General features: G+C 41.1%; 2 protein-coding genes and 1 long non-coding RNA gene across 5 annotated transcripts in view; all 3 read right to left on the reverse strand.

Annotated features, from left to right (window-relative positions):
* The window catches only part of fnip1 (folliculin interacting protein 1), a 63,297-nt gene extending 58,258 nt beyond the window's left edge, over positions 1–5,039 (reverse strand). For both annotated transcript variants that reach the window (XM_079566309.1, XM_079566307.1), the window contains exon 1: positions 4,832–5,039. In XM_079566309.1, the coding sequence (XP_079422435.1) occupies positions 4,832–4,926 (95 nt within the window). In that variant the 5' untranslated portion in view covers positions 4,927–5,039. The remainder of the gene's footprint in view (positions 1–4,831) is intronic.
* A 1,651-nt stretch (positions 5,040–6,690) lies between these two features.
* LOC306970451 lies at positions 6,691–9,623 on the reverse strand. The gene is made up of 4 exons (XR_013793395.1): positions 9,449–9,623; positions 7,352–7,486; positions 7,012–7,066; positions 6,691–6,939 (listed from the first exon to the last, which is right to left on the reverse strand). It is a non-coding gene; the product is annotated as an uncharacterized lncRNA (long non-coding RNA).
* Positions 9,624–18,335: 8,712 nt separating this feature from the next.
* Positions 18,336–27,200, reverse strand: part of acsl6 (acyl-CoA synthetase long chain family member 6) — a 67,615-nt gene continuing 58,750 nt past the window's right edge. For both annotated transcript variants that reach the window (XM_079566324.1, XM_079566325.1), the window contains exons 16-21: positions 22,688–22,776; positions 21,159–21,275; positions 20,855–20,998; positions 20,673–20,774; positions 20,518–20,589; positions 18,336–19,260 (exon numbers count right to left, since the gene is read on the reverse strand). In XM_079566324.1, coding sequence (XP_079422450.1) covers positions 19,120–19,260; positions 20,518–20,589; positions 20,673–20,774; positions 20,855–20,998; positions 21,159–21,275; positions 22,688–22,776 — 665 coding nt within the window. In that variant the 3' untranslated portion in view covers positions 18,336–19,119. The remainder of the gene's footprint in view (positions 19,261–20,517; positions 20,590–20,672; positions 20,775–20,854; positions 20,999–21,158; positions 21,276–22,687; positions 22,777–27,200) is intronic.

Raw genomic sequence — 27,200 nt, forward strand, 5'->3', positions numbered from 1 at the left:
GCAGGCAGGTTGGTTGACCCCTGCGCCTTATTTCCAGCCAGGATCCGTGAAATGTACTGTATGCGGCTGGATCTGGTCATGTGAGAAACAGGAGAGGGCTGAGGAGGCTGAGAGATGACCACTGACTCTGCAGCCAAACGGGTCAAACAAACCAGGGCAGGACATCACACTGGGGACACACATCCCTCTGCGGAAAACGACCAACCGGTAAAGGATTTCTTTAATTGTAGTGTGGGTAACTTTCGGACACCCAAGACCAAACTAACTTGAGCACTTTACTAGCAGAGATTTCTGAAGCTGTCCTCCTGACCGTGCATGAGATGGACACAATTCCCAAGGCTAATTCAGTATATGTATTTAAAGAGGGGGTATTCTGCTTTTTTCAGTCACATAGCACCAGTCTATATCACACTACAATGATGACAAACCTTCTGTTGGTCTGTAAATGCAGTAAATTAGAATAACTGCCTTGTATAAAATGTCTCTCTCAAAATGGCTGTAGTGAATGTCTTGAAATAGGCCTCTGTCTCTTTAAGAACCTCTGAGCCTTTCCGACACGCCCCCTCCACACTCTGTCTGTGGCATCAGTGGGGAGGGGGTTCTGCTGAGGAGCAGTGGTTGGTTACTCGGCTGGTGACGAAAGCTCGGAGGCGTCTCCAGGAGGTGGGGGCGTTCCTAGGAGGACTCAGGCAAACCTATCCCTAAAATGGCCGCCATCAGAGTTTTGACAGATTACTCAAAAATACGTGAATGTGCCAAGGCAACACTTCAGCCATGTTTTTTGAGACAGACAGCAGATCGATGTTGCCACCCATTGCAAGCAACATTTTTTGGTCATAATATTGCATTAGAAGAAAACACATCTCCACTATTTTCTTCCATCGTGCGGCCCCGTTTCTGCCTGTCCCGCTCAGGAAGTCGCCCGAGCCGGAGTTTGGTTTGAGTTCAGCCCCTGTGCCGCCGCTTGCACTTCGCTCCCACCGTGTGCCAAAGCACGTCCGAGGCCATAAAGGTGCCCTGTGTTCACGGATAGAGAGGCTGGGTAATGTGTGTGCGAGGGCCACGGCAAACAGACACGCCGCGGCAAGGTGGTCCTCCTGGCATCAGCACGCCAGCGTCGGAGCATCGTTCAAAAACCTCGCTCACGGTCGCACTAAATACATTTCTGGAGTATATCTTTTATTCATTTCTTACACATGAAGAGCAAAAAGTGTCAATCTGGGGACTTTGAGTTTTTTCTTTTTCTTTTTGAAGATGTTACTACTTTGCTTTGACCATAGACGGCCAAACACGAGGCTAAAAAATTACAACTGGTCCTTTTCCGAATGCTTTGTTTTGATAACTCGCTGCAAAATAGCACTGTTGGTGTCTGACAGATTATCAGGGGCAGGACATTTAGAGCAGTCCCCATAATTACTGTAAGTTATAATTCATGTTTTTACTTTGAGGCTTTATAGTCTGGACTGTGGCATTTAAAGGTCGTGAATAATATTGTTTCCTGTCTGAATTTATCAAATATAAAGTAGACTAAAGACTAATACTAAACCAGACCTAAACCGGCACTTAGGAAAAAATTAAGCCAATACACAACTAGGCCCCGGACTTTTGGAATACTATAACACAAGCCAGCAATGAATTAAATGGAAATGAGTTTCTTGATGACGGATACAACATTAAATAAAGCTAAATTGCTCAGCAGGCTCATTTTAAACTTTAAAATAGTACTTTTACTCCACGGTGGCATTAGCGGTGACCCTGACCCAGAATGCGAGGTGGTGATGAAGCAGCAGCAGCAGCAAAGGGAAACTACAACTCAGGAGGATATAAGGTGTCTCTACTCACCCTAACCAGATCCACGATGCGCTTGGAGCCACGTCAGGGGTGAATTTAGCTCGAGGGAGCTTCAATAACAAGTCACAGATATAAACGCCTGCAAGCCTGGACAAACTGCTTATGGCTGAAGCTTGTATAATACAGATTGTTAAGGTTTTCACATGTTTGTAAAGAAAGACCAAAATGTCCAACAAAGTTAAGTCACTGAGAGATGAGATACAAAAATATATTACTTTTTTCAGTAACTAAGGAATATAACACATTACTTACACAAAATTCTGGGATATATTAGTCATTACAATTCAAGTGATTCGAGTTACAAATAAAAAGCGACATCAAATCAAGTTTTTGCAGTCTGTAGTTAAAGGAACAGGTCACTGTTTTTACATACTGAGATACATTCTTACCTGAGCTTAGACGAGTTGATGCGTACCTGTCTAGTCTTTGTGCGTGCCCTCAGTCACGCAAAACGACCAAAGATGTTGTTAGCATTTGGCCTCTCCCAATGTATTCCTATAGCTCCAAACGGGGGTGAAGTTGGAAGCGACCAAGCTCTTCCACGGGCACTTTGACCAGACAGGTACATATCAACTCATCTAAGCTCAGGTCAGAACATATCACAGTATGGAAGATCTGTGGCCTGTTCCTTTAATGTCGTCAAAACAAAACACAAGAGAATGGGGGAAAGCGAAGGAAAACTTGTAGCTTGCCCGACACACTAGTGAGAGGAAAAAATGTCGCTAATAATACTATGCCCCTTTGAAAAGGTGGGTTAAATAAATGACATAATGTGATGAACACAGCTTGGAGTAGAGCGGTTGTATAACGTGTTGCAAAGGGACACCGTTATATATGGGAATCCTGCAGACTTTAGTTTAACCTCTTAACCGAGAGGATCTTTTTCCTCACGTCACCAGATTTTTTTCCCATCATTTTTTAGTTGGGTGTTCAACTCATTTTTTAAACTTTTTTGTCATTTTATTGTCATTTTTTGTCACATTTTTGTCATTTTTGGGTAATTTTTTTTATCACATTTTTGTCCTTTTTTGGACAAATTTTTGTAATTTTTTTGTCACAATTTGTCACATTTTTTTGTCGTTTTTTGTCACCTTTCTGTCATTTTTTTTGTCAAATTTTTATCACATTTTTGTAAATTTTTTTGTCCCATTTTGGTCATTTTTTTGTCAAATTTTTGTCATTTTTTCGTCCATTTTTGTCAATTTCTTGTGACATTTTTGCCACTCTTTCATCACTTTTTCATCACTTTTTTGTCAATGTTTTCTCTCTTCTTTGTCACATTTCCATCGTTGTTTTCGTCTCAGTTTTGTTGCTATTTTCACAGCTTTTTTCCAGAAGCTTTTGGAATGGGGTAAAGCCAAACTGGAGAAAATGTGCTTGGTTCAGGTGGGAGTTAAGGGGTTAAACTTTGAGAACATCTCTCGATGGGTGCACGTTGTTTTATGTCCAAACCGAGCGTGCACAGTCTTTGTATTTGTGGCTGTAGCCTTGGATTAAGAAGCACAACGCGCACACTGTCTTGCTCTGCGAAATGCAGCAGCTCACAATCGGCTCACGTGACCGCAGTTGTACTTTGCACCACGTTATCCTCGCGTTTTATGCTCTCCAGGGAACATGTCAACACTGGCATGGGCTGGGTTTATTATTGATAAGGGAAGCAAAGTTTAAGCTTTAACCTCTTAACTCCCACGTGAACGGATCCCATTTTCTCCAGTTTGGCTTTACCCTAATCAAAAAGCTTTTGGGGAAAAAAGCACCAAAACAGCCACAAAAAATGAGAAGAAAACAAGGATGTAAACGCAACAAAAAAGTGACAAAAACTAGAAAAAAAATGTGACAAAAATTCAACAAAAATTCCACAAAAATGTGACAAAAATTCATCAAAAATGTGACAAAAATGAAAGAAAAATGTGACAAAAATTCAACAAAAATGTGACAAAAATGTGACAAAAATTCCACAAAAAAGTAACACTGGCGTTGGGCTGGGTTTATTATTGATAAGGGCACCAAAGTTTAAGCTTTAACCTCTTAACTCCCACCTGAACGGATCCCGTTTTCTCCAGTTTGGCTTTACCCTAATCAAAAAGCTTATTGGGAAAAAAGCACCAAAACAGCCACAAAAAATGAAAGAAAACAAGGAAGTAAACACAACAAAAATGTGACAAAAATTCAATTAAGAGTGACAAAAATCCATCAAAAATGTGACAAAAATTCATCAAAAATGTGACAAAAATTCATCAAAAATGTGACAAAAATTCATAAAAAATGTGACAAAAATTAAAGAAAAATGTGACAAAAATTAAAGAAAAATGCGACAAAAATGTGACAAAAATTCCACAAAAATGTGACAAAAATTCCACAAAAATGTGACAAAAACTCAACAAAAACTCCACAAAAATGTGACAAAAATTCAACAAAAATGTGACAAAAATTCTACAAAAATGTGACAACAAAACATACAAAAGGTGACTCAACACCGCAACAATGCGAAGAAAAAGATCAGTTTAGTGGGTCTTAGCTAAGAGGTTAAAAAACTATAATGGAATGATATTTTAAGTCTACATGCTCCGTTTATTATGTAATAGAGAAGAGGAAAGTCGCCGTAACTTCAGCAAACCTGACAGTTTTTTCAGAATAGTTGAAACATAAACATGTCTCTGTCAAAAGGTCTTTGAATAAAAGCGGACAAATATTTGCCATAAAGAACAAAGTTTTAAGAGTGGGCAGCGCGTGCATCTGTCCTGCTAGCATCTGCTGTTAGCATTAGCACGCTACCCCAACAATAAGAAGCACAACACCACCACGTCGTGCACGTCTCCTGCACTTCCACTCACGCAAAAACCAGCTCAAATGTGTTGGGTTGAACCAAACCCGAGCCCGCAGAAGCCCCCCCTGCGCGGACAGCCCCCCCACGCTTCCATATTTACACCACGGTCACACAGTCACGGAAAACACGCACATTTGGTGAAAGTGCATTTACCTGAACGCGGGCTCGTCTTTGTTGCATCTCGGAGGAGGCGAGGAAAACGCATTATTTCTCTTGTTGAAAAGTTTCTGGAAGAGCGTCGGAGGCATCGTGTACCAAAACACACTCGGTACAAGAGCTCGTGTTTCCCAGCGCTTCTCCAAATCAAATCCGAGAGCGATTGTTCCTTGAAACTGTGTCCATGGGCGTCACGCAGCACAGAGTCATATGACTGGCATTAGTCACAGTCAGGACCTGCCTAGCAACCACAGTCTGGGCCGTTTTCTCATTGGTTGGCCTCGACTTCAAAAAATCCGATTGGCTGATATTTTTGTCCCAGTCACGTGGTCAGAGAGGATTCACGCGTGGGTCATGTTATGTCGGGAAGGAAGTTATTCCATCGAAAATAATCGGTACATCTAAAAAATAGATATTGAGGTAATTCATCTTAAAAAAGTGGGGTAAAGAAACAAAATGATCCAATTGTAGAGTTACTAATTATAAAAAAAAATATCTTTGAAAAAGCCACATCATATATACAGTAGTTTAATGAGTCTCAACAAGTGACAGGCCCAACTGACTGAAATACCAGTTCATCCACCAGGCAGTCAGAAAGCTGAACTCTCCTTTACCCCCCCTCCTGCCCCCCCGATAGTGTTTATGATATTGCTGTTTTATTGTCTTTTGCATCTGTGGATGGGAGAAACCAAATTTCGATTTACATTGAATTTAATTTAATTCAAAAGAAGAAACATTTACATTTTTATTTCAGTTCACACATTCACATCACAAATATTAATAATAAAATATGGCAATATGACAATATTAAAACACATAATATAAGAAAATACACTACATTGCCTGACAAGACAGACGACATCAAACTAGAGGAACAACTTTCTTTCATACAAAGGAGGACTGACATCTAGTGGCCACTTTACAAATAGTTTCAGTAAAGTAGTTCAAGCTCACAAGCACAACACATCGAAGTTTGTTTTTACTTTTCACAACAGCAATTAGACAGAATAAAACTTCTATTTATAATGACACACAACTCAAGGACAATCTTTGAAATGAAGAGGATTTATACATCGTGCAAGATGACGTTTTGCAGAAAGTGTCAGAATTACTGAATTGCATATGACAGGTTCTGTTTTACTAATTATTAATATATTTATGGTTCTGCAGCAGTGAAGAGGTAGTTTTTGTTCCATATTCCAGGGATGTATTTCATGTACAGTATGGGTGTGCGGTGATTGAACAGCACACAGCTACACATTTTTTACCTCTTTTTGTCTCACATCTTGTACTCATTCCCAATAAAGACGTAATGATAAACTCAGAAAACACAAACTAGGAAACACAAACTTAGTGAAAGCCTAACCTGTCTTAAACACTTGAACAGTTTTTTTTTTAAATAGCTCTGTGACAGTTTATTTATCTTTAACTGTTATAAACTTTGGTCTCATTCCTCTCAGACAAAACCTTGCAGCTTTGTGTATCTTTCTCTCATTTTCTGGAAGTAAATGTCACGTTCAGAGTCACAGGGAAAGTCAAAGAATGTACCTCCATCGACATGGTCATTTTCATCGTCAGTGCTCTCAATAAGGGGGCTGGGTGGGGGGCATGGCTTGGGGATAATCTTCCGACATTGGATCTTGTGTTTTGGAGTTGTGACGCTTTCTCTTCTGCTTTTCTCAGAGAACAAAGGACTTCGGAACCACACTTGTTTCTTCACGACTTTTTGGATGTGAATCTGAATGTTAAAATGAATAATAAAGTAATAATGCATCAGCCCAGCGTGTTTATAGGAGGTCTGGTGAAGATGTGGCTGCCTTTTATCTCTATATCTTCTGAGGAATTGTAACCACTGACTTTGCCATCACACTCCAGCCCTCACACTCACTATAGTCTTTCATACATGAGCAAGGTGTCAACAACAGTATGCACTGTGTAGTCCAGATGGCATACTTACAGAGGAAGTCTTAGATGCTTTGTCTTCAAGAGGAGAAAAAACAGCACAATGTTACTTTTGTGTGAAATTCAAACTAATTAATTGGAGCCATTTACCTGAGGTGGGACCTGGTGTTAATTTGCAGCTGTATGGAGGACCTTTGTTGATACTAAAAGATTATGATTAAGTCAGTCTACTTCTGATGAGAAGTCTCTCTGACCTGCATTCAAAGATCACTGACCTCTTGTCCTGATTGATGTTCGGATTGCCATTTTCACACAGAATTGTAGGTGCTTCTGCAAACACAGCAAACAAAATGTTTTTTAAAAAGTACTTTAGCAAGAAAAGGGCAGGGCAAACTGTGCCACTGACAGATTTGTTTTCTCGTGTGGTGTACTGCTGTTGTTTGTCCTGAACAAAATGATCTGATCTCATGGCAGGACCTCATTGCAACGGTTTACACTGGGGAGAAACACCAGCCCCACCAGAAGAAATGCACATAATTGGGTCAATAACTCTGGGTTCCACAAACTCGATATTACTTGAATATGTATACATATCGTCCCCAGTGCAGGATTTACCATTGATGGTGGACAGATTTGGAGGCAGATGTGCGAGTATGTTCTCCGCGTGGCTCTGCTCCAGCAGAGTGGAGTTCTTTATGGGGAAATCGAGGCATGAGAGATCATCGTCCAGACGGAAAGTGCTCTGCTCCACTGTGAACAAACACATGAAACCTGTGTGTTATTTTGTCATTGTATTCAGGCACCCCTAAAAATGAGAGGCCAAAAAAAACAAAAACAATAAAATCCACACTAAGATGTATTATGTTCTGCTATAATATATTTTTCTTGGTTGATTTTATATAATACGCTTATTTACAGAAATAAAACATAAACCACCTCTTCACTAAATGCTTTAGTCCTGAAGTCTCGCTCTCTGTAGCTAAGCTCCGCCTCCTCCTCACAGCGCTGTCGCCTCAGACTCTCCTCTATCGTGCCCCCCGGCATGGAGTGTAAACTTTCTGTCTTCAACAGCATACGGAGTAAATAATGGTTGTATTAACTTTGTAGATGCTATAAAAGATGCTCTCCACATCCCAAGCTTTTGTCCAGTGTTTAGTTTTTGAAAGTCCGTCTCATGTAGTCCTACACGGACTAACACAGCTGATGAGATAAACAGACATGGTTGTGCATTCACGAGCGTGTAGCGCGCTGACTCGTGGCTCCTTTCTCACTGTATTTCAGGTAAATGACCCACTATTAGAATCATCACATACTCAGTAAAACATCAGGCCAGACGTCCTGACAGAGGTTTCAGACTTTAGTTTGGTCTGCACCCTGTGTCACAGCCCTGTGTCTGTGAGACAGCAGGAGCTGGTGCAGAGGCACAGAATCACTCACACAGTATGTGTGTCTTAATATGACTGCTTTTTATGTCGTCCTTGTTTTTTATTAGAATTCCTGTTCATTTTGATCTTATAACATTTGTATGAAAAAAAAAACATATTTATGTTTCATTGGTGACACAAAACTACTCTAACTCACTCATGATACATTGGCACAATAGGACAGCAAAATAAATACAACTGTCAGACAATTATGCCACAATCTGATCTTCTACATTGTTTTAATGAATAATGTCTCATATGAATATGTATTTTTACAATCGTGTTGCAGTGTAATTAGTTCATCAAGAACGCATCATATTACAGCAAATTACAAATGTTCGGTCAAAATGTTCTGAGGGAGAACCCTGCGAGGTGCTGAGCACACCAAAGGTTTTGCCTCTTTTTGCCACGGATCGGCACATCCGTTCTGTTGACACGAAGCCCATTCATTAAGAACGAGGGAAAATGATTGAGCTAAAATCTGATGTTTAATCGATTGATTTGTTGTAAAATGTCCAATGTTCATTTGCACCAACAAGTCAACACTGCAGCGCTTCTCTGTGTGTCTGTGTAAAACTGATTTATCTTGTCTTCTTCAGTCCGATGAAGGGGCGGCACAATTCATGGCAGAGCCCACACGAACTTCCGGAAAATATGTTCTTACAGGACAGTTTTCAGCTAAGAACAGGTTTTGTGAATGCCAAAAACCTTCCTAAGAAGGCGTTAACAGATTTGTGTTATGAATGAGGCCCATTGTCCCGCTGTGTTGCAGCACAGGTGGGGTATTTCAGGGTTTTAGCGGTCATTAAATTATCATCATAATTGCACTTGTTTCGACAGATTTATCCAATGCATTTACTTTCTACTTTGAATACTTAAAGGGACTAGACAGAGTTTAAAAATGTTAAGTATTTTCCTCCCCCTTCATGTTCCAGCCATGTCCTAATGTGTAGAATGAGCTTGGACCTGTTCACCACACTCAAGAAGTTGCTAATTCGGGTCTGAAGTGCCATCATGCATGAGCTTCATATAGAGACTGCAGTTACGTGTAAGTCCTGAGGTGGCAGTAGTGAGCATAAAATGACTAACTTGCACCTAGTCCCTTAAGTATTTTCTGCAGCAAATACTTCAGTGTTTGTACTTAATAATTCGACTGAGCAACTTTCACTTTTTGATCAGTAGTATCTGTACTTTTACTGAAGTCATGACATGTAGTACTTTCACCATGACTCGGGCTGCCTTAAGTCCCCGGCACAGTCGTGTCTGACATGTAACTGACTGTACTGACCGTAGAGCTCCTCTCTGAAGACCTCAGGAGACGGTGGACTGCTGGAGGAATCGAACACTGAGGAGTCTTCATTGTCGGAGCTGTAGGACGTGTCGATGACCAGGCTGGGAGGAGACACATCTTCTGAAGGCACCGCTCCGGTGTCCAAGGCAGCTCGTTTAATGGACAAAATAAGACAAAACAAGAACAAGTTAGTGGGATATTCAATGGCAAACACTAAACACCGCGCCATGTATTTTATTTTACTAGATCTCGGCCTTTTGGAACTTTTATTACTATCTGTTCAAAATTTAATGAAATGTTAATTTAAAATTCACTTTCTTCTCGTGATTTCCATGATATGTTAATGAGCTAAAATTGTGCTAATAACAGTCCCGCCCTTCATGGGGTTCTGGTAGCCCATTCATTTTTGCCACAATTAGAAAAAAAGAAAATGACAGACCAGAGATGGGTAGAAAGAAAGAAAACACCAAAGGCTTAAATGTTTTGTTTGTAAAGTTTCATATGAATCTTGTAATTAAAACAGTGTGTTAAGTTTTATTTCTTTCCTCCTGAGCCGAGTGAGTGGGCCGGGCTGTTGAGCTGGAGTGTTCATATTTTATTTGAGCAGAGGTTTATTTATTTATGTTTTATCTCATCTTCCTTAAAGGGGCTAGATGCAAGTTAGCCATTTTATACTCACTACTGCCACCTCAGGTCATACGTGTAACTGCAGCTTCTAGGGGGGGGTATTATGCAAAATGGACTTTTTCAAGCCTTACATCATGTTATTCTGTCATTCCCTCATTAAAAACAAGCCTGACGTGTTGCCTTGGCACATTCACGTATTTTTGAGTAATCTGTAAAAACTCTGATGGCGGCCATTTTAGGGATAGGTTTGCCTGAGTCCTCCTAGGAACGCCCCCACCTCCTGGAGACGCCTCCGAGCTTTCGTCACCAGCCGAGTAACCAACCACTGCTCCTCAGCAGAACCCCCTCCCCACTGATGCCACAGACAGCGTGTGGAGGGGGCGTGTCTAAAGGCTCAGAGGTTCTTTAAGAGACAGAGGCCTATTTCAAGACATTCACTACAGCCATTTTGAGAGAGACATTTTATACAAGGCAGTTATTCTAATTTACTGCATTTACAGACCAACAGAAGGTTTGTCATCATTGTAGTGTGATATAGACTGGTGCTATGTGATTGAAAAAAGCAGAATACCGCCTCTTTAAAGGGGCTAGATGCAAGTTAGCCATTTTATACTCACTACTGCCACCTCAGGTCATACGTGTATCTGCACCTTCTATATTAAGCTGGTGCATGACGGACCCGAAGTAACAACCCTTTGAGTGACAGTGCAGGATTTTAGAGGCAGTTGTGGTGAACAGGTTCATTCTACACATTAGGACATTGCTGGAACATGTAGGGGGAGGAAAATACATAATTTTGACATTTTTAAACCCCGTATAGTCCCTTTAGGGTGTGGGGCTGTTCTTTGTGACATCATTTTCCTGCTCAAACAAAAACAATGGGGTGGTGCATTTAGTATGTAGTTTGTCAGGTGGCTGTACGTACATGTTACATTACGATCAGAGAGAGTCATCACTCACTGGGACCGGCGGAAGGATTTGGACGGGAAGGATCTTGAGCTCGGCGTCTTCCGGCAGTGTTTCAAAGGCTGTCGTCCACACTGGTTTCTTCAAGCCTCCACGTTGTGCAGAGCCGTGGGAAGATATTTTAGTTAGGGGGCGCTGAGGGACAAAATTTACCCCCAAAGTACTTTTTCTGTGCATAAATCCCATTTATTAACCTCTTAACTCCCGCCTGAACCGAGAGCATTTTCTCCAGTTCAGCTTTACCCAAATCCTGTAGGCCATTGTCACGCCTCATTTGAAAGACCTACAAAACTATATTGATCCTTTTCCTCACATCAGATTTTTTTCCATCTCATTTTGTCAAATTTTCGTGACTTTATTGTCACTTTTTCGTCAAATTATTCGCATTTTTTTTTGTCAAATTCTTATCAATTTTTCGTCCAATTTTTCTCACTTTTTTGTAAATTTTTTGTCACTTTTTTGTCAACTTTTTTCACATTTCCATCCTTGTTTTCGTCTCAGTTTTGTTGCTATTTTCCAGAAGCTTTTGGACTGGGGGTAAAGCTGGAGAAAATGCGCTCGGTTCAGGTGGGAGTTAAGGGGTTAATATTGCCTGCAGTTCACAAACTATCCACCAGGGGGTGCTGCAGCGCCCTCAGCACCCTGGGTTCCCACGGCCTTGACGTTGTGTCAAAACAAAGACAAAAATGTCACTTGAGTACAGAGTAACAGTCTGAGCGTAAAAGCGTCACGTTTCAGTGGTGACAGAAATGAGGACAAACAAAACATGGAATGAGATTAAAATGATCATATTTGTGAAGAAAATCCCATAAAACATAAAAATACATCATCACGAAGAATTAACCCACAGATACTTCATTTTGATGTTACTAGAAGTAGGTAAGTAGAAGTAAAACGGTCTGTATGATAAAACTATTTGCAAAAGTACTTCAAAAAGTTACCTCTTATATTCTCACTGAAAACAAAGCACGTTTTCTCCCGCTTGGCATTACCCAAATCTAAAAGCTTCTTGAAAAATAGCGTCAAAACAGTGACGAAAACGAAGATGAAAACGCAACAGAACGGTGACAAAAGAGCAACAAAAACAATATTAAAAAGTGACAAAAAAAGCAATGAAAAAGCAACACAATAACGACAAAAAACGTGCCGATAAAAGGAACAAAAACGCAACAAAAAAGTGACGCAAACCCACAAAACATCACAGAGAAGCGACCAAAGACGAAAACACAACAAAAACTTGTCAAAAGTTAAAAAAAAAAAACTCAGCTTTACCCAAATCTAAAAGGTAAGAGTAACGCCTCATTTGAAAGCTCAGTCTTACAAAACTGTTTTGTTGCTATTTTGACACTTAAAAAAAAAAAAAAAATCAGATTTGGGTAAAGCCACACTGGAGTAAATGTGCTCGGTTCAGGTCGGGGGTTAAGAGGTTAATAGAGTTCGGGAATGTGACGTCATATCGCTAAGCATTATGGGATTAGCAGCAATTGTAAACTAATGGAGATTTTAAAAGTTAAAATACTAGAGTTATTGTTCAAATTAAAACACTTAGAGACCACAGTGTGTTAGATGTATTTACCAGCAGTAACTCAGCAGCTAACGGAGTCGTTCCACAGCTTTTTTTCTCCACTTTTTATACTGTTTTTAGCTAATGTCAGTCTATGGAACTGTATGCTAACAGCTGCAAAGATGGCGGATTTCCATGGTAACTGTGGACATTCCCGAACTCTATAAAGGGAGGGGGCATTACCACAGATATGGACCAGTCTAAAACTACTGGTAAAAAAGCGTGCACTTTTTCTTCAATCTAGAAAAGAGAATACGATTTTGGACATTTCCCTCGGGCTTTCCGTAGTTTCCTCTTACCTGCTCCTCTGGACAGTGACGACTTCTGCGGCGTGTCTCGCCTCTTTCTAAGAACCTTTTTTTTTGGGACGCAGTTTTTCGGTCGGCCCATCGAAAAAACTAAACGGAAAAAAACAAACTCTAGTTTATGTCACTGTTAATCAAATCTTAACCTTAACCTAAACGCATATTCGGCATTAAAGCTGCTAAAATCTAAACAATAAACACGCTAATATCGGCCACTCGCGTAACCGTCTCATCTTTCCACGGCGGCGCCTAGCAACACCTGCGCCTGATGAGCGGCGGGGGGGCGCCAGATCGCACAAGCAGATTTCTCTCCACTATGGAACGCAACAGCATTGACTGATTATGAAGCCTGCTGGGAATGTCGCCAACCTTTATTTTGGGTTTTATTTAGGCTTATTTATGGCGTGTGTGCAAAATGTAGCCTATAAGTAAAGGGCCCACGTGTCATTTAACCTCTTAACTCCCACCTGAATATGTTTTCTCCTGTTCTCCAAATTCTCCCGATCTAAAAGCTTTAAAATAGCGACAGAAAATGAGTAGAAAATGAGGATGTAAATTGACAAAAATGACAAAAATACAGAAAAAGTGACAAAAATACAGCAAAAAAGTGACAAAAATCCAGCAAAAAAGTGACAAAAATCCAGCAAAAAAGTGACAAAAATTCACAAAAAATCAGCAAAAAAGCGACAAAAATCCAGCAAAAAAAGTGACAAAAATTCACAAAAAATCAGCAAAAAAGCGACAAAAATCCAGCAAAAAAGTGACAAAAATTCACAAAAAATCAGCGAAAAAGTGACAAAAATCCAGCAAAAAAGTGACAAAAATTCACAAAAAATCAGCAAAAAAGCGACAAAAATCCAGCAAAAAGAGACAAAAATCAAGCAAAAAAAAGACAATAATTCAGCAAAAAAGTGACAAAAGAGCAGCTAAAAATGTGACCAAAATCCAGCAAAAAAGTAACAAAAGTGCCATAAAAAAAAGTGACGATAATGGAAAAGAGGAGAGAATGCATTTGGTTTTGGCGGATGGTAAGAGGTTAAAGCCACACCGCGTAGAATTTTACCCCAAAAAATTAAATTGAAATACAAGCTTTTATTTTATGATAGATGTTTTCAGCATTGAAAAATAGCTCAAACATGTAATTTTGCTGTGAACGGCTCAGCTCTCCTAAGAGATGACATAACTTTACCGGGAGTGGGTACATCTCCAGCTCGTTTCCATGGAGATGTCGACTAGTCCGCCCCTGCAGTCTGGCCAGTCCGCCCCTGCAGTCTACCATCTTGTGGAACCCCCCTGTACCGCCCCACCTCAGCCTCAAGGGGCAGCGCTCCTGCTCTGAGCTGAGCACACACAGACCTCTGCCCTCTTTTTACAGTACATTTTATATACACGTTTCTTTAACACCTCCACTTTCCAATCCTCTGCATGAATATCAAATACATTTGCCTCAGAGCTGTTATTTTACAATGTAAATGATTAAGAAAAATATAATGTGCCTACTACTACAAATAAAAATGCGTACTTAATAGACTACTTCTAATGCAACAACTACAGTTGCTAGCCTACTACTACTACTATACTACTACTACTACTACTACTACTACTACTTAACTAACTAACTAACTAACTACTACTACTTTTCTACTTTTACATTTTGTTTTTTTAAAGATTCTAGCCCAGAATATCCCAGAAAGAGAACAGCAGGATGTTGTTTGCTAGAGGACCCCGCGTCACTGACCTGGGTGTGAGGCGTGAGCTTCACGGGCGGACTGGGACTGAAAAACAGCCCTGGACTCTGACCAGCCTGGCCCAACTTAGCGTAATTGTGCACTTCCACAAATAATTTTTTTGACAGGTATCATCAGCAAAAAGAACGGGAAAGGTGGTCGTAGAACCAGAAGCAAAATCATTAATATAAATAATAAAGGTCCCAAAATTGAACCTTGTGGTGCACCATGATCCACGGAATTCCTTTTAGATTCATGTTTTTTTTTATCATTTATTATTATTTTTGACCTTTATTTAACCAGGATAGTCCCACTCAGATTTAGAATCTCTTTTTCAGGGGTGTCCAGAGGGGAATCTATTGTACATGTTTTTAGTGGTAGGGGAAACCGGAGTACCCGGAGGAAACCTACGCAGACACGGGGAGAACATGCAAACTCCATACAGAAAGGCCCCGGGAATCGAAGACAATGCAACGCCTCATTTGAAAGCTAAGACCTGCAAAAGTGATGGAAACTTTTCATCACGTCGGCCACATTTTTGTCACATTTTTGTTGGCTTTTCGTCCTCTTTTTCTCGCTATTATTTCTTTTCAGCTTTTAGATTTGGGTCAAGCTCGGTTGAGGCGGGACCGGTGGCCCTAGAGCCAGTGGCCCGTCTGTGCTCCTCCAGAATGGACATACAGTATGGCCAGTCCGCCCCTGGTGAGCTTCCAGGCAGGTCGCCCCGGACTGAGGGGGGGAGCGACCCGTTCGAGGTGCCTACAGTGCTTCAAGAAACATGGGGTTTCGTCATGTTCTGCAGATGCTCTAGCGACACGTTTTGGCCTTTGGCGTCTGCTCCGATTTGGCATCCATTCTCATAAAGCCTCCTGGATCCTGGAATCCTCCATCCGACAAACCATTCACCAATACTTCGCACTTCTTTTCACGAGCATGCGGACGCTCCACTGTGTTAGATGGATTTATCAGTAGGTTATGCTATACAGTCGACACAAAAAGTCTCAAAAATGATCCAAAACAAGACAAAACCAGTTTAAAATCATTCCAGTTTTATTTCCACAACCCCACTTTCAACGCCCCTCCTTTTTCCCCTATTGCTGCACTCAACCGTTACAAGGATATGGTGCTGATTTTCTTTTTTACAGCGGAATAGATAAATAAATACTTACAGTTGAAATTCATCTCACTACACGCAAAAAAAAAGAAAAAAAAAAAGAAAAAAAAAGAGAGAACAAACTCCATTCAAACCATTGATCCAAATAATAAATATGCTAACAACTAGCTGTCCTTTATTTACATCCATTTTGTTTTACGCTTTGGGACGGCAATCAACTGGAGAATAAGTTAAAATGAGAAAAAAAAAAGAAAATCCGAAAAAAGCGTCCTAGACATTACCTCTAGTGTAAACCAACAAAAGTATTTTCATTATTAAAAGTCATCCGGTATTTCCTGTACTTCCCTCGCGTCGCATATTTCAGAAATGACAAAGCTATGCACCGTCCTGATGTTAATGGCCACAAGGAAACAATCATCTTTTTTTTGTTCTGTTTTTTTTTCCGTTTCAAGTCAAATGTCCAGCAAGTATCGGGCGAACTACATGCATCGCCCCGAGCCCTGGTTTTGCATCATTTCGTGTGAAATCTTTCGTTATTGTTAAAACCTGAAATTTACGTTATGTTCGGTGCAAAATAAAAAAAGTGGCTTGATGTAAAGTGAAAAAGGTTGCTGCTTTCGGGCGAGGAGCATGCACGCAAAAAGAAAGGAAGGAAGAAAGAAAGAAAGACGTGAAAACAAGGACTATGATTGCTAAGGCAGGAGCGGTCCACCTCTCTACTTCTACACTGGTCACTTTTCTAATTGCACGCTTAATTGTCTCGGTAAATCTTGATATTTTGTCTTCATCGCCCGGCCCTTTCAAATGACTTAAAGCCGCACTGCGGAGAATTTCATCCAGTGGATAGAATTCAACTATTTGGGTTTTTGTTGTGTTAGTATTGTTATTGTTGTAATAGCTTCAATAAAACATGCTTCTTTACAGTTACTGGCTCTCCACAGGCCTGACCCATTGTCGCTTTGGCTGGGAGCGGGACATCACCCGCCCGTCACCATGGCGATGTATCCCAGTGTTTTTTGTTTTTTTTGTTTTTTACATATTCTGTAAGATTTCAAAAAAGTGAGAAGAGAGACCTGATTGGTCCTGAAAGCCACTTCTGCAGTAGTTTGCGAAAAAATGAGGAGAGAAATCACTTCAATCCTAAGTAAACGATGAAGCTCCCCCTTCTCTCCTGATTGGACCTGACGGGGCCGGGCCACAGGAACAGCTCGTCTCATTGGTCAGAGTGATGGCACCGGGGGATTCGGAGTAGTTGTTGAGATCAGCGAGTACAGGAAGGCTTCAGGAAAAATAGAATTATTTAATATTACTTATGGTCTGTCAAACTGCAGGTTGAGGCAATATGTCACATTGGTAAAACATTTAAACTTACAGACGATCACTTTAAGGGTCGCGATCGACAGAAAATAGTTCCACGACCTCATTTTGGAGTCGAGAACCCCTGCACTAGGTGTAAATCTGAGTCTTGTTTGGTTGCTTTATTTCGATGACTCCATAGTAACATTTTTGGTGTCTAGCCGATCTTTAGGAGCATGTTCTGAGCTGCACAAAATGTTGTTGATCTTGTGGCACAGCAGCATAAACCCCGGACTGTCGCTTCCCTCGAAATAAGAGATTAGTTTAGTCGCTTTGGCATAGCAAGACTCCAAGGCCGTGGGAACCCAGGGTGCTGAGGGGGGGCTGCAGCACCCCCTGGTGGATAGTTTGGGAACTGCAGGCAGTATTAACCTCTTAACTCCCGGCCTGAACCGAGAGCATTTTCTCCAGTTCGGCTTTACCCAAATCCTGTAGGCCAGTGCAGCGCCTCATTTGAAAGCTAAGACCTACAAAACTAAATTGATCTTTTTCCTCACATCATCACATTTTTTTTCATAACTTTTTTTGTTGGGCAGTCGTCTCGTTTTTGTCAAATTTTCGTGACTTTTTTGTCACTTTTTCGTCAAATTATTCAAATCTTTTTTGTCAAATTCTTATCACTTTTTTGTCACTTTTTCGTCAATTTTTTCTAATTTTTTCGTCAAATTTTTGTCAATTTTTGTCAATTTTTTGTCAATTTTTTTGTCAAATTTTTATCCATTTTTGTCGTTTTTTTGTACATTTCTTGTACATTTTTTGTCACTTTTTCGTCCATTTTTTCTAATTTTTTCGTCAAATTTTTGTCCATTTTTGTCAATTTTTTGTCAATTTATTTGTATTTTTTCGTCAAATTTTTATCCATTTTTGTCGTTTTTTTGTACATTTCTTGTACATTTTTTGTCACTTTTTCGTCCATTTTTTCTAATTTTTTCGTCAAATTTTTGTCCATTTTTGTCCATTTTTGTCGTTTTTTGGTACATTTTTGGTACATTTTTTCTCACATTTTTCACATTTTCATCCTTGTTTTCATCTCAGTTTTGTTGCTATTTTCACACCTTTTTTCCCAGAAGCTTTCGGATTGGGGCAAAGCTGGAGAAAATGTGCTCGGTTCAGGTGGGAGTTAAGGGGTTAATAAATAGGAAATATTTGCAGAAAAAGTGTTTTTGGGCTACATTTTGTCCCTCAGCACCCCCTCACTAAAATATCTCCCCACGGCTCTGCAAGACTCCGAATAAATCTGTTTGCATATTAAAATGTAGACCTTCTGTCCAAAGCATTAAGTATTTTGAAGTAACCCTACTGTTACTTGAGACCATTTTCTGACTGCTTTGCCTTCCGTTACTTATGGGTTTCATGTGTACCGTAGTGGGTGGCCAGGCTCAAAGCTGTCTATCTCCTGGTCTTGTGAAACGAAGACACGGCAAACTCTAGCAGGCGATTGGAGCGACGGAAAACCCCCCCCCAAACAGGGAGATGATAAGCAATGTACAAAAAAAAACGGACTGCGTGACAACACCGCGGGAAGTAATGTATAGCTTAAAATGGCTTGATTCAGAAATGTATCATGATTTTAGTATTGTATCGTCCCCACTCCATCTCAATGGGACTTATTTCCCAGTTAAAATAAACTCCAGAAAGTTGTGCTCAAGACAAACAACACGGGCCAAGTAAGAAAACGCGTGTAAAAACGGACCAAAGCCATGAGAACTTTCAGAATTCGAGCCATTTTAAGGAATGGTGTACGGACTTCCAGCGGGGATGTCAGCGACTGCTTGCTCTGCTGCTGGGGACAGAGCGGTAGGTGATTGTTGTTCCACGTGGAGCAAGGTAGCAAGGTCCAAGTTCATCCCTCGAGCAAATTTAACCTCTGAGCTCTTTGTGTTTCCGGCGGCTGGTGAGATGGCCAGAAAGACTGCGAGGGTGAAAAGAGTCTTAAAGTGTTAAAAATGCTCGCGAGGAGGAGGAGGAGGAGGAGAGCGAGGAGGAGGAGAGCGAGGAGCTTCGGACTCTCAGATGGAGATGCTGCTGTAGAGTTGGTCGATCTGGGTTTTGAAGTACTCCTTGAGCTCCGGGCGTTTGGCCTTCAGCGTCGGAGTCAGGAGCCCGTTCATGATGGAGAACATCTCGGTGTGGATGTAGATGCACTTCACCTGAGAGGGGGGGGGGAGACGGGAGAAGGTCGTTTTATGGAGTGCGTTTGTGCAAAAGACACTCAAGAGCTTCACGAGGCGCATTCACTCCAGACTCAATGCGCCCTCATAGGCAATGTGGGGGAAGTCCTACACACTGACTGAATGCGAGTCTAGTACCAGGTGCAGAGCTTTTCTCTCGTCAAATAGGAGTCTTGAATTGAATCATCTGCCCATATGCATAGACACAACAAACTTTGTAACGTTCATTGTGTTTACTTGTGTTCTAGTATCACTTTTTAGGTTTGTTTTGCCAGACACTAAGGCCAGACACTAAGGTGATGTGGTTGTTTCTTTTGCAGTGGTCCGAAATAGCCGATTTTAAAAAGGCAGAACAGGAGAATTATAAATAAAATCGGCTATTTCGGACAACTGCAAAAGAAACAACCACATCATGGACTGGGACGAGGCTCAGGTCATTGGATCGGAAACCAATAAATTCAAACGCTGGATAAAAGAAGCCATAGAAATCAGGAAACGGAGCACCGACACCATCAACCGTGACGAAGGAGCGTTTCTCCTGTCCCACACCTGGGACACCCTCCTCCAATGATTACGCCCCCTGTCGCCCTGAATCCACCGGGCGGCAGGGGGCGTGACCAGTCTGTCGGACCTGTTGGGTGTGTGTTGGCTTATATGTTTTGTATTTTGTATGTTCTTGTCTTGTTTTTTATGGGACTTCGGATGGAAATTAGCCTTGAGCTAAATCCGGCATATTTACAGCACTAGTTGTCTGTCCATTAATATGCACTGTCCCATTCAAATAAATTAATAAATGAAATGAAATGGGACCGTCAGACTGGTCACGCCTCGGAAGTAAGAACAGCTGATAAGTGACACGTCACCGCACGCCGGGGATACTTCTGATGACGGCCTGCAGATGGCGCTGAAACATGTAAAGGTAAAAGATCTTTAACATCTCTAACCTTAGTGTCTGGCAAAACCAACCTAAAAAGTGATAATAGACACAACATTAAGACCAGGCCAATAGAGGAAAAGTGTGCATTTATAGAGAGCAGTTAGATTACTGGCACATTTTATTTCCATCAAAATATCAAGACCACAATGTCAGAAAGATGCATTGTGAAGTTTACAATCCCCCATATGGAGAAATAGTCTCGTAGTAGAAATAGCTCAGTTGGTTGGTGGCATGTTGGTCCAGAGTTTGGCGGTTCGGTTCAATATCAGTCTACCCAAATGTGCAATTCAAATACGTACCTGCTCAAAGGAGTGGAGGCCACTAGCTTTCCCCAAACGCACAAGATCTTCCAGAATGGCCTTCTTCAACAGCTGCAGGATAAACACACACACGGACACATTAAAGCCACAGTATTGTCTGGGTACAAGTATCTTCAGTGACTGCAAGTACTCACAGGGTTTGCGCACAGCTCCAGGTATGAGCCGGACATTCCTCTCTTTTTGGCCCATTCAGGCATCACCTCGGGGTCCGGGACAATGATTCCCACCAAACACGACTGGAAATGGAGTCAAAGGAAACTCCTCAGTTATAACATATGTTTTGTTTTTTTTCTAATTAAATAAAAAACACTCTCACCTGTAGACTGTCTCCGTGAATGTAGAGCTGCGCCACCGGTTCACACCTGATGTAGATGTTTTCGATCTTCTCCGGAGAAATGTACTCGCCCTGTGCCAGCTTGAAAATGTGCTTCTTTCTGTCGATGATCTTCAGCGTCCCATTCTACAATCAAATATATAAACTTATGAGTTATTTGAACCACCAGGAGAATATCCACCCAGACATGGAGAGAGCAGGCGATGGTCGATGGTCTGGGACTCAAACCTGGGACCGTGAGGGGAGAGAGATCTGTGTATGAGTTTGTTGTGAACGTAGGACGCACCTTAAGCCATTTCCCGATGTCGCCAGTGTGGAGCCAGCCATCCGGGTCCAGCGTTTCAGCCGTTCGCACTGGGTCTTTGAGGTAGCCCTTAAACACATTTGGCCCCTTCACACAGACCTGAGGGAAACCACAAAAAAACTAATCAGCACAGAAAAAACATCACCCAAATGTCCCGCAGCACAAGCCCAGGAACGCTGTGGGAAAATGTATGATTTATATGACATAGTTTAAGTTTAAGTTTAAGTTTATTGATGGAATGCCCCTTGAGATGTGCCATCTCGTTTTCGAGGGGATCCATTAACACAAAACACTAGTTACGGTGAACAAAACACAGTAAAAGACAGGATACAGACATGACAAAACACACATTAGGACAGTCGCACAGACAAAACAAACATATCCAGATAGGGATAAATGATCAAAAAACATTCAATTTAATTGTTGAAATCAATCCGTGACCCAAGTTGGTTTCGACATGAAAATAAAAATGAATTCTAAGATTTATTTCATAATAAAGCATTTAGGTTGAGGGGGTGTGGCTGTGGAGCCCACACTCTCTCGCTCCACAGAACGAGTTTCCATGAAAAGATGGAAACAGTTGAGATTTAAACATCTCTCTTTTAATGTTTTAAGTTTTAATTTGGCAAAAATCCGCCCATGGACGGCTGAGAAACATCCTGTTAAAGTCTTTAATCTGAAATAGGCTGTTTGAATACACATGCGATAATTATTAGCGATTGATCAACGGAAACGCACGCCGTGTTTCAAGCAGGTATTTAAGCATTTAGCCTCTTCACATGCCTGACCTTAGAGAGGAGCAGGCACAATGACAGGCAGACAGAGGAGGAGCATGAGATTGACACGGGAGGAGATTGCTCTTTCTGCATGTGCTGCAACATACTGATAATTATTATATTGACTTCAAGCAGGATACGTTTTATTTATGTTGGAAGTAGATATATAATTTTTAACTAATCTAAAGTTAAAACCGTGCTATTTAGGCCATTAGTAGGTTTCCTCACCAGCCTGGGCTAAAATAAGGAGCTAAAAAGAATAGAATCTGGCCTTTGACAAGAATTGTATCATCCTATCATAGTCCCTGAATGAATAAAACAGCTGTGAGACACATTATAAGACATGAGGGTTATAGTGCAGATATAACAAAACAATAATGGTGCTGAAAAGGTTGAGAACCACTGCTCTAGAAAAAGCCACGACATCCAAAAGTTAACAGTGGGTGGAAACGGAGCTAAACTGTCTCATGTTTAATGTTTAATCAAAGCGTGCGTTTAAGTGGGTCCTTGTGCACGGGGCTGTCTGTGGGACAAAGGTGATGATGGAGAAAAAGCAGTAACTATTGTCTATTGTCAGCCTGCAAAACATTATTACTTTACTTGAGCAACTCCAGCAGTGTTGTGCTTGAACTTAGCGGCTCAAATCAACAGCTCTACTTGAAGTGTGCTCAGTCCGTCATTTCCATGTGATATGCAAACCTTTGTTTTGCAAATCTAGGATAGATATTTTCTTGCCTCTCCTTCTCCTTTCGAGGCGAAGTAGTTCTTCTCCGGGACATCCACCAGTTTGATGAGGTTACAGGGCAGCGGGGCTCCGACGTGACCTGAGAGGAAGAAGAGAAAAAGAGTCACATGCAGTCAGGGGCGGACTGGCCATATGTTTCAAGTTTCAAGTTTAATGGTTTTGTAGAGCCCAATATCACAACAGAGGTCGCCTCACAGGGCTGCACCGAACATTAAGGCAATAAAACAGAGCAATAAGTATGACAATTTAAAGTTCAGGTGAATCCAGGCAAATATAATGTCCAATGTCCAATAATATGTCCGTTCTGGAAGAGCACAGAGGGGCCACGGGCTCTAGGGCCACCGGTCTGGCCTCTGAATGTTTCTCCTTAACCTCGCTCTTACCCCCGCCTCAACAGAGCTTTACCCAAATCTAAAAGCTTAAAAGAAAACCATCAAGATAGTGACGAAAGCGAGGATGAAAAAAAAATGACAGAAATTTGCTGGAAAAGCGACAATAACGCAGCAAAAAAGTGACAAAAACGTGATGAAAACATGAAAACAAAGCAACGGAAAAAATCAATAAAAAACCAGAAACATGACAAAAAGGGGGGGCGACACTGTGGAACTCTCTCCCCACGGCTCTGAAACAGCAGACGAACGTCACCATCTTTACCAGAGAGCTTAAACAGTGGCTCAAAGGTGTTCACATGTGTAAAATGTGCCTTATCTAGTTTAATAATCTGTTTTATTGTAACCGTGTTTAATCATGTGTTTTATTTTTAAATCCTAAAAGCCTCCTATGGACAGGTGTTGAAAATGAGCACATGTGCTATAACACTTTAAACAATGCATCTGGTTCGTCCAATGTAATTGCTATGTCCATATTAAATAAATAAATAAATGAAAAAAAAAAAACATGAAAATGAATGAAATGAAATAAAAAACGGCAAAAAAGAAAAAAAGACTAAAATTCTTAATTTTAGTCAAAGTAACATTTTTGATGACTTAAATTGGACTAAAACTAAATCAAACGTTTTTCATGAGACTAAAACTATGACTAAAATATCCAGATATTTTACTTCTTCGTTCATGTGGGAGCAGCTCCATGAAGCAGAGGACCTTGATTAAATATGATTATAATGAATCTTATAAATCGCTGTCTTAGGTCTTTCAGATGAGGCGTTCCTCTGTTGCTCTCCAGTTGAGAAGCTTTAGATTTGGGTAAAGCCGAACTTGAGAAAATGCAAGGAAATATGCAGGCCTGTTTGCGGTGATTGCATTAACGCTAATTTGGGCCAGGCTGGTCAGAGTCCAGGGCCGTTTGTCAGTCCCAGTCCGCCCCTGCATACAAGTACAAACATGCCACAATACTGGATGCCTTGGATGTGGCCAGCAGGGGGCGCCACTACACTGCAGTTTGAATGCATGGAAGCCTTCCGTGTTTTCATGCCTGAAGCCAGACTGTGACACACACATTAGTGATATAACACGGACACTGTTGTGCTTAAGTCCATAAGTCAGCGATGTTTTGACACAAGGGCAGAAAGATGAATCACAAATGAAGACAGTGTTTAGAAATGTGTGTGATTCTCGTGTTGGTTTATCAGTTTGTGTTCTAGTCTCTGAAGTGACAAAGCCCTGGATCTGTTCAAAAACATGCACGAATCCGGACTTATTCCAGTGCAACATTTATGGGAATAATTCCACACAAGATCATAAGGTTAGGGTAAAGATTGGCAAACACTTTGATATTCAAAAGCAAACCGCAGCTGAATGTGCAAGAAAATGCCAGTTTGAGTTTAATTTGATGCTTTTTTGATCCAGTTAAGCTTTACCCAAATGTTAAAGCTTCTCGAATGGGGAAAGCAACAGCGTAATGCGTCATTTGAAAGCTAAGACCTACAAAACAGATTGACAGATTGTTTTCTCCACTTTTCATTACATTTTTTTGGCATGTTTTCACTACTTTTTAAAAATGTGTTTTTGCCTTTTTCCTCACTTTTTGTCTAATTGTTGTCGCTATTTTGATGTTTTTTTTTCTTCCAAGCCTTTTAATGTCTTTTAATGCCTCACAGAAACTCAACAATGGCTCATTTTTTCTTTTTTTTCTCTTTCCATCTAAAATCTACATTTCGTTGGGGAGTAAGTTCTTCATTGGGGGAACCCCCCCCCTGGATGTGCAACTCTAATCATTATTGGAAGACAAGACTCCACCTGGAAGTCCGCGCCAAGGTCCAAGACTTAATTGTTGGCCTATAAAATCCCAGATATGGGTCAGCAGTGCTCGGCCTGTCCTCTGCAGGTGAACTGGCTCTGATTCCCGTAAACGGCCTGCACGATCACCGAAACAAAAGGGCGACTTCAAAAACAAGGGCGAGGCTCCTTGGCATCACGCTGCGGAATTTGTCACAATCAAAAGCGCTGACTGAAGCACCAATTATAATTCTATAAAGAGCAACCGGCAGCGTAGGTTCTTTTCACCTAAGGGTCAGGTAGTTTCAAAAAAGGACAGAAGTAGATGACCCAGAACTACGACGAGTGCTGAACGATTTTGATTTGATTTTTATTTATTTTATTTTTTTTCGAGTAGGAGTTTGTCAGGGTGTGATGTTTTGCAATGTAGATAAGAAACTATATAAAGTAAACTATCGGAACAAAAAAAAGAAAAAAAAAGAAAAGGCATTTCATTTCCTCTTAATGCTTTACCGTTTCACCAAGTTAATGTTTAAGCATGCGGCGAAAGCGTTTGGGGGAACTATCCGCAAAAGAGAGTTCTGTAAAAACGTATCGCTATAGAATGTCTTCAATGTCACAGCACAATGTCCAGGAAACGGCTGGATGGAGCATGATCTTGTTTCTGCCTGGTTTGGACTTGTTTAAAGGTGCATTATGCAACTTTTATGTGAAAGTAAAAGTTGATGTTTGCGCATATTTGATAGCCCGGCATCCAGACTAATCTCTGATGTTTATTAATGAATAAACAGGAGACTAGTCTGGCGAGCCTGTCGTAGAAAAGCTACTGTTGGAGGCGGGACTAATGTGGGACAACCGAAGCGCAGCAGCCAATGAGAACATAGATACAGACGGCATCTCTGGAATCGCCCATATATGGTCATTTTTGAAAACAGTTAAGGGGAAAAACAATTTTGAAAAAATGAAAATTTTCTCTAGTTATTCAAAAACTACTTTAACAAATGCTGAAATATGAACATAGTTTCTACTAAATAATGATACAAAGACATGGGGAGGAGCAAAGTGGTTCAACAGCCCAAAAATACATAAATAACAGAGAATGCTAACTTGATGCTACATGTTAGCATCGGGCTAATGCTAACGGTTAGCTAGCGCTAGCTACAACTGCCGTTTTTTTCACTTCTACTGAACAATCTGCTGTGAGAAAATATCCATATGGGCCCGATTTACACTTGACTTTACTTGTGTGTGATAAATAAGTTGATATTCCACCAGAAAATGGCAAAAAAGTGTTTGTGTTTCTCTAAAGATTCTATTTTCCCCCTCGGTGAAGCCACGCCCCCTTCTATGACGAGATGCCGTCTGTATCTATAGCGGATGTGACGACAGAAACAGCCACAAGAAAGTTGTATCATTGGGACATTAACAATGGCGCTCCTGCCACACGGAGTTCAGTAAATGACTTCTGTCGTTTATGTCAGAAAAACTGAAGAACACAAGCAAACCGGAGCATTACGTGAAGTGGTCGCTTGTGTTGAAAAACTACAAAACAAAGGTGGAACAACGTGACGCCCGTTCAGGGAGCTGCTCTGATTGGTCGGTCGGCTCCATATCGCTGCGTCACTTCCTTTGAAAGCGCGCAATGGAGTGTTGCCAGACCCTCTTCTGTAAAGAGGCGGAGTCTGGTTGGCGAGACTACACATTTGACCCTGTAGTGGCCCAGCGGCTGTATGAGAGGTCACCATGGCGACTTTACTTTCCATCGCAGCGGTCTCGAAGACGCTCCAGGATCAATTGTTTGGAAGGTTTTGGAAGCTGACGGAGACTCTCAACAGAAAACCAAGGAAACAGCTGATTCTGGAGCGTTGTAGAGACCACTGCGATGGAAAGTCAAGTCGCCATGGTGACCGCTCATCAGCTGGGTCGCTACAAAGCCAAATATGCACAAATATCAACTTTTATTTTTGCATAAAAGTTGCATAATGCACCTTTAAGCAAAAAGTCAGCTGTCAAACTGGAGAAAATGCGCTCTGTAAAAGAGATAAGTACCATTCTCATATAGACTGTGATCATCTGAACACATGAAAAAGGGCGACAGTACGGCTGCAGTTCGGCATTATCTTTCTTTATGTCTGTGAAAACATTTGTGGTTTTCATCCATTTTAGGCCATACCTAAATGATTCGGGCTTGATCCTGTTTTGCGGATCGCCGGATTGAAGTGCGAGTCAGACTGTCTTTGGCTGTGGTTGAAATGATACTGGGCTCACTGGCCGCGTCTGACAGACAATCATCAACACCAAAGAAACAAAGAAGAAGGACGTATGGAGA

The sequence above is a fragment of the Gobius niger genome (genome assembly GCF_951799975.1).
Source record: "Gobius niger genome assembly, chromosome: 11".
Classification (NCBI taxonomy): domain Eukaryota; kingdom Metazoa; phylum Chordata; class Actinopteri; order Gobiiformes; family Gobiidae; genus Gobius; species Gobius niger.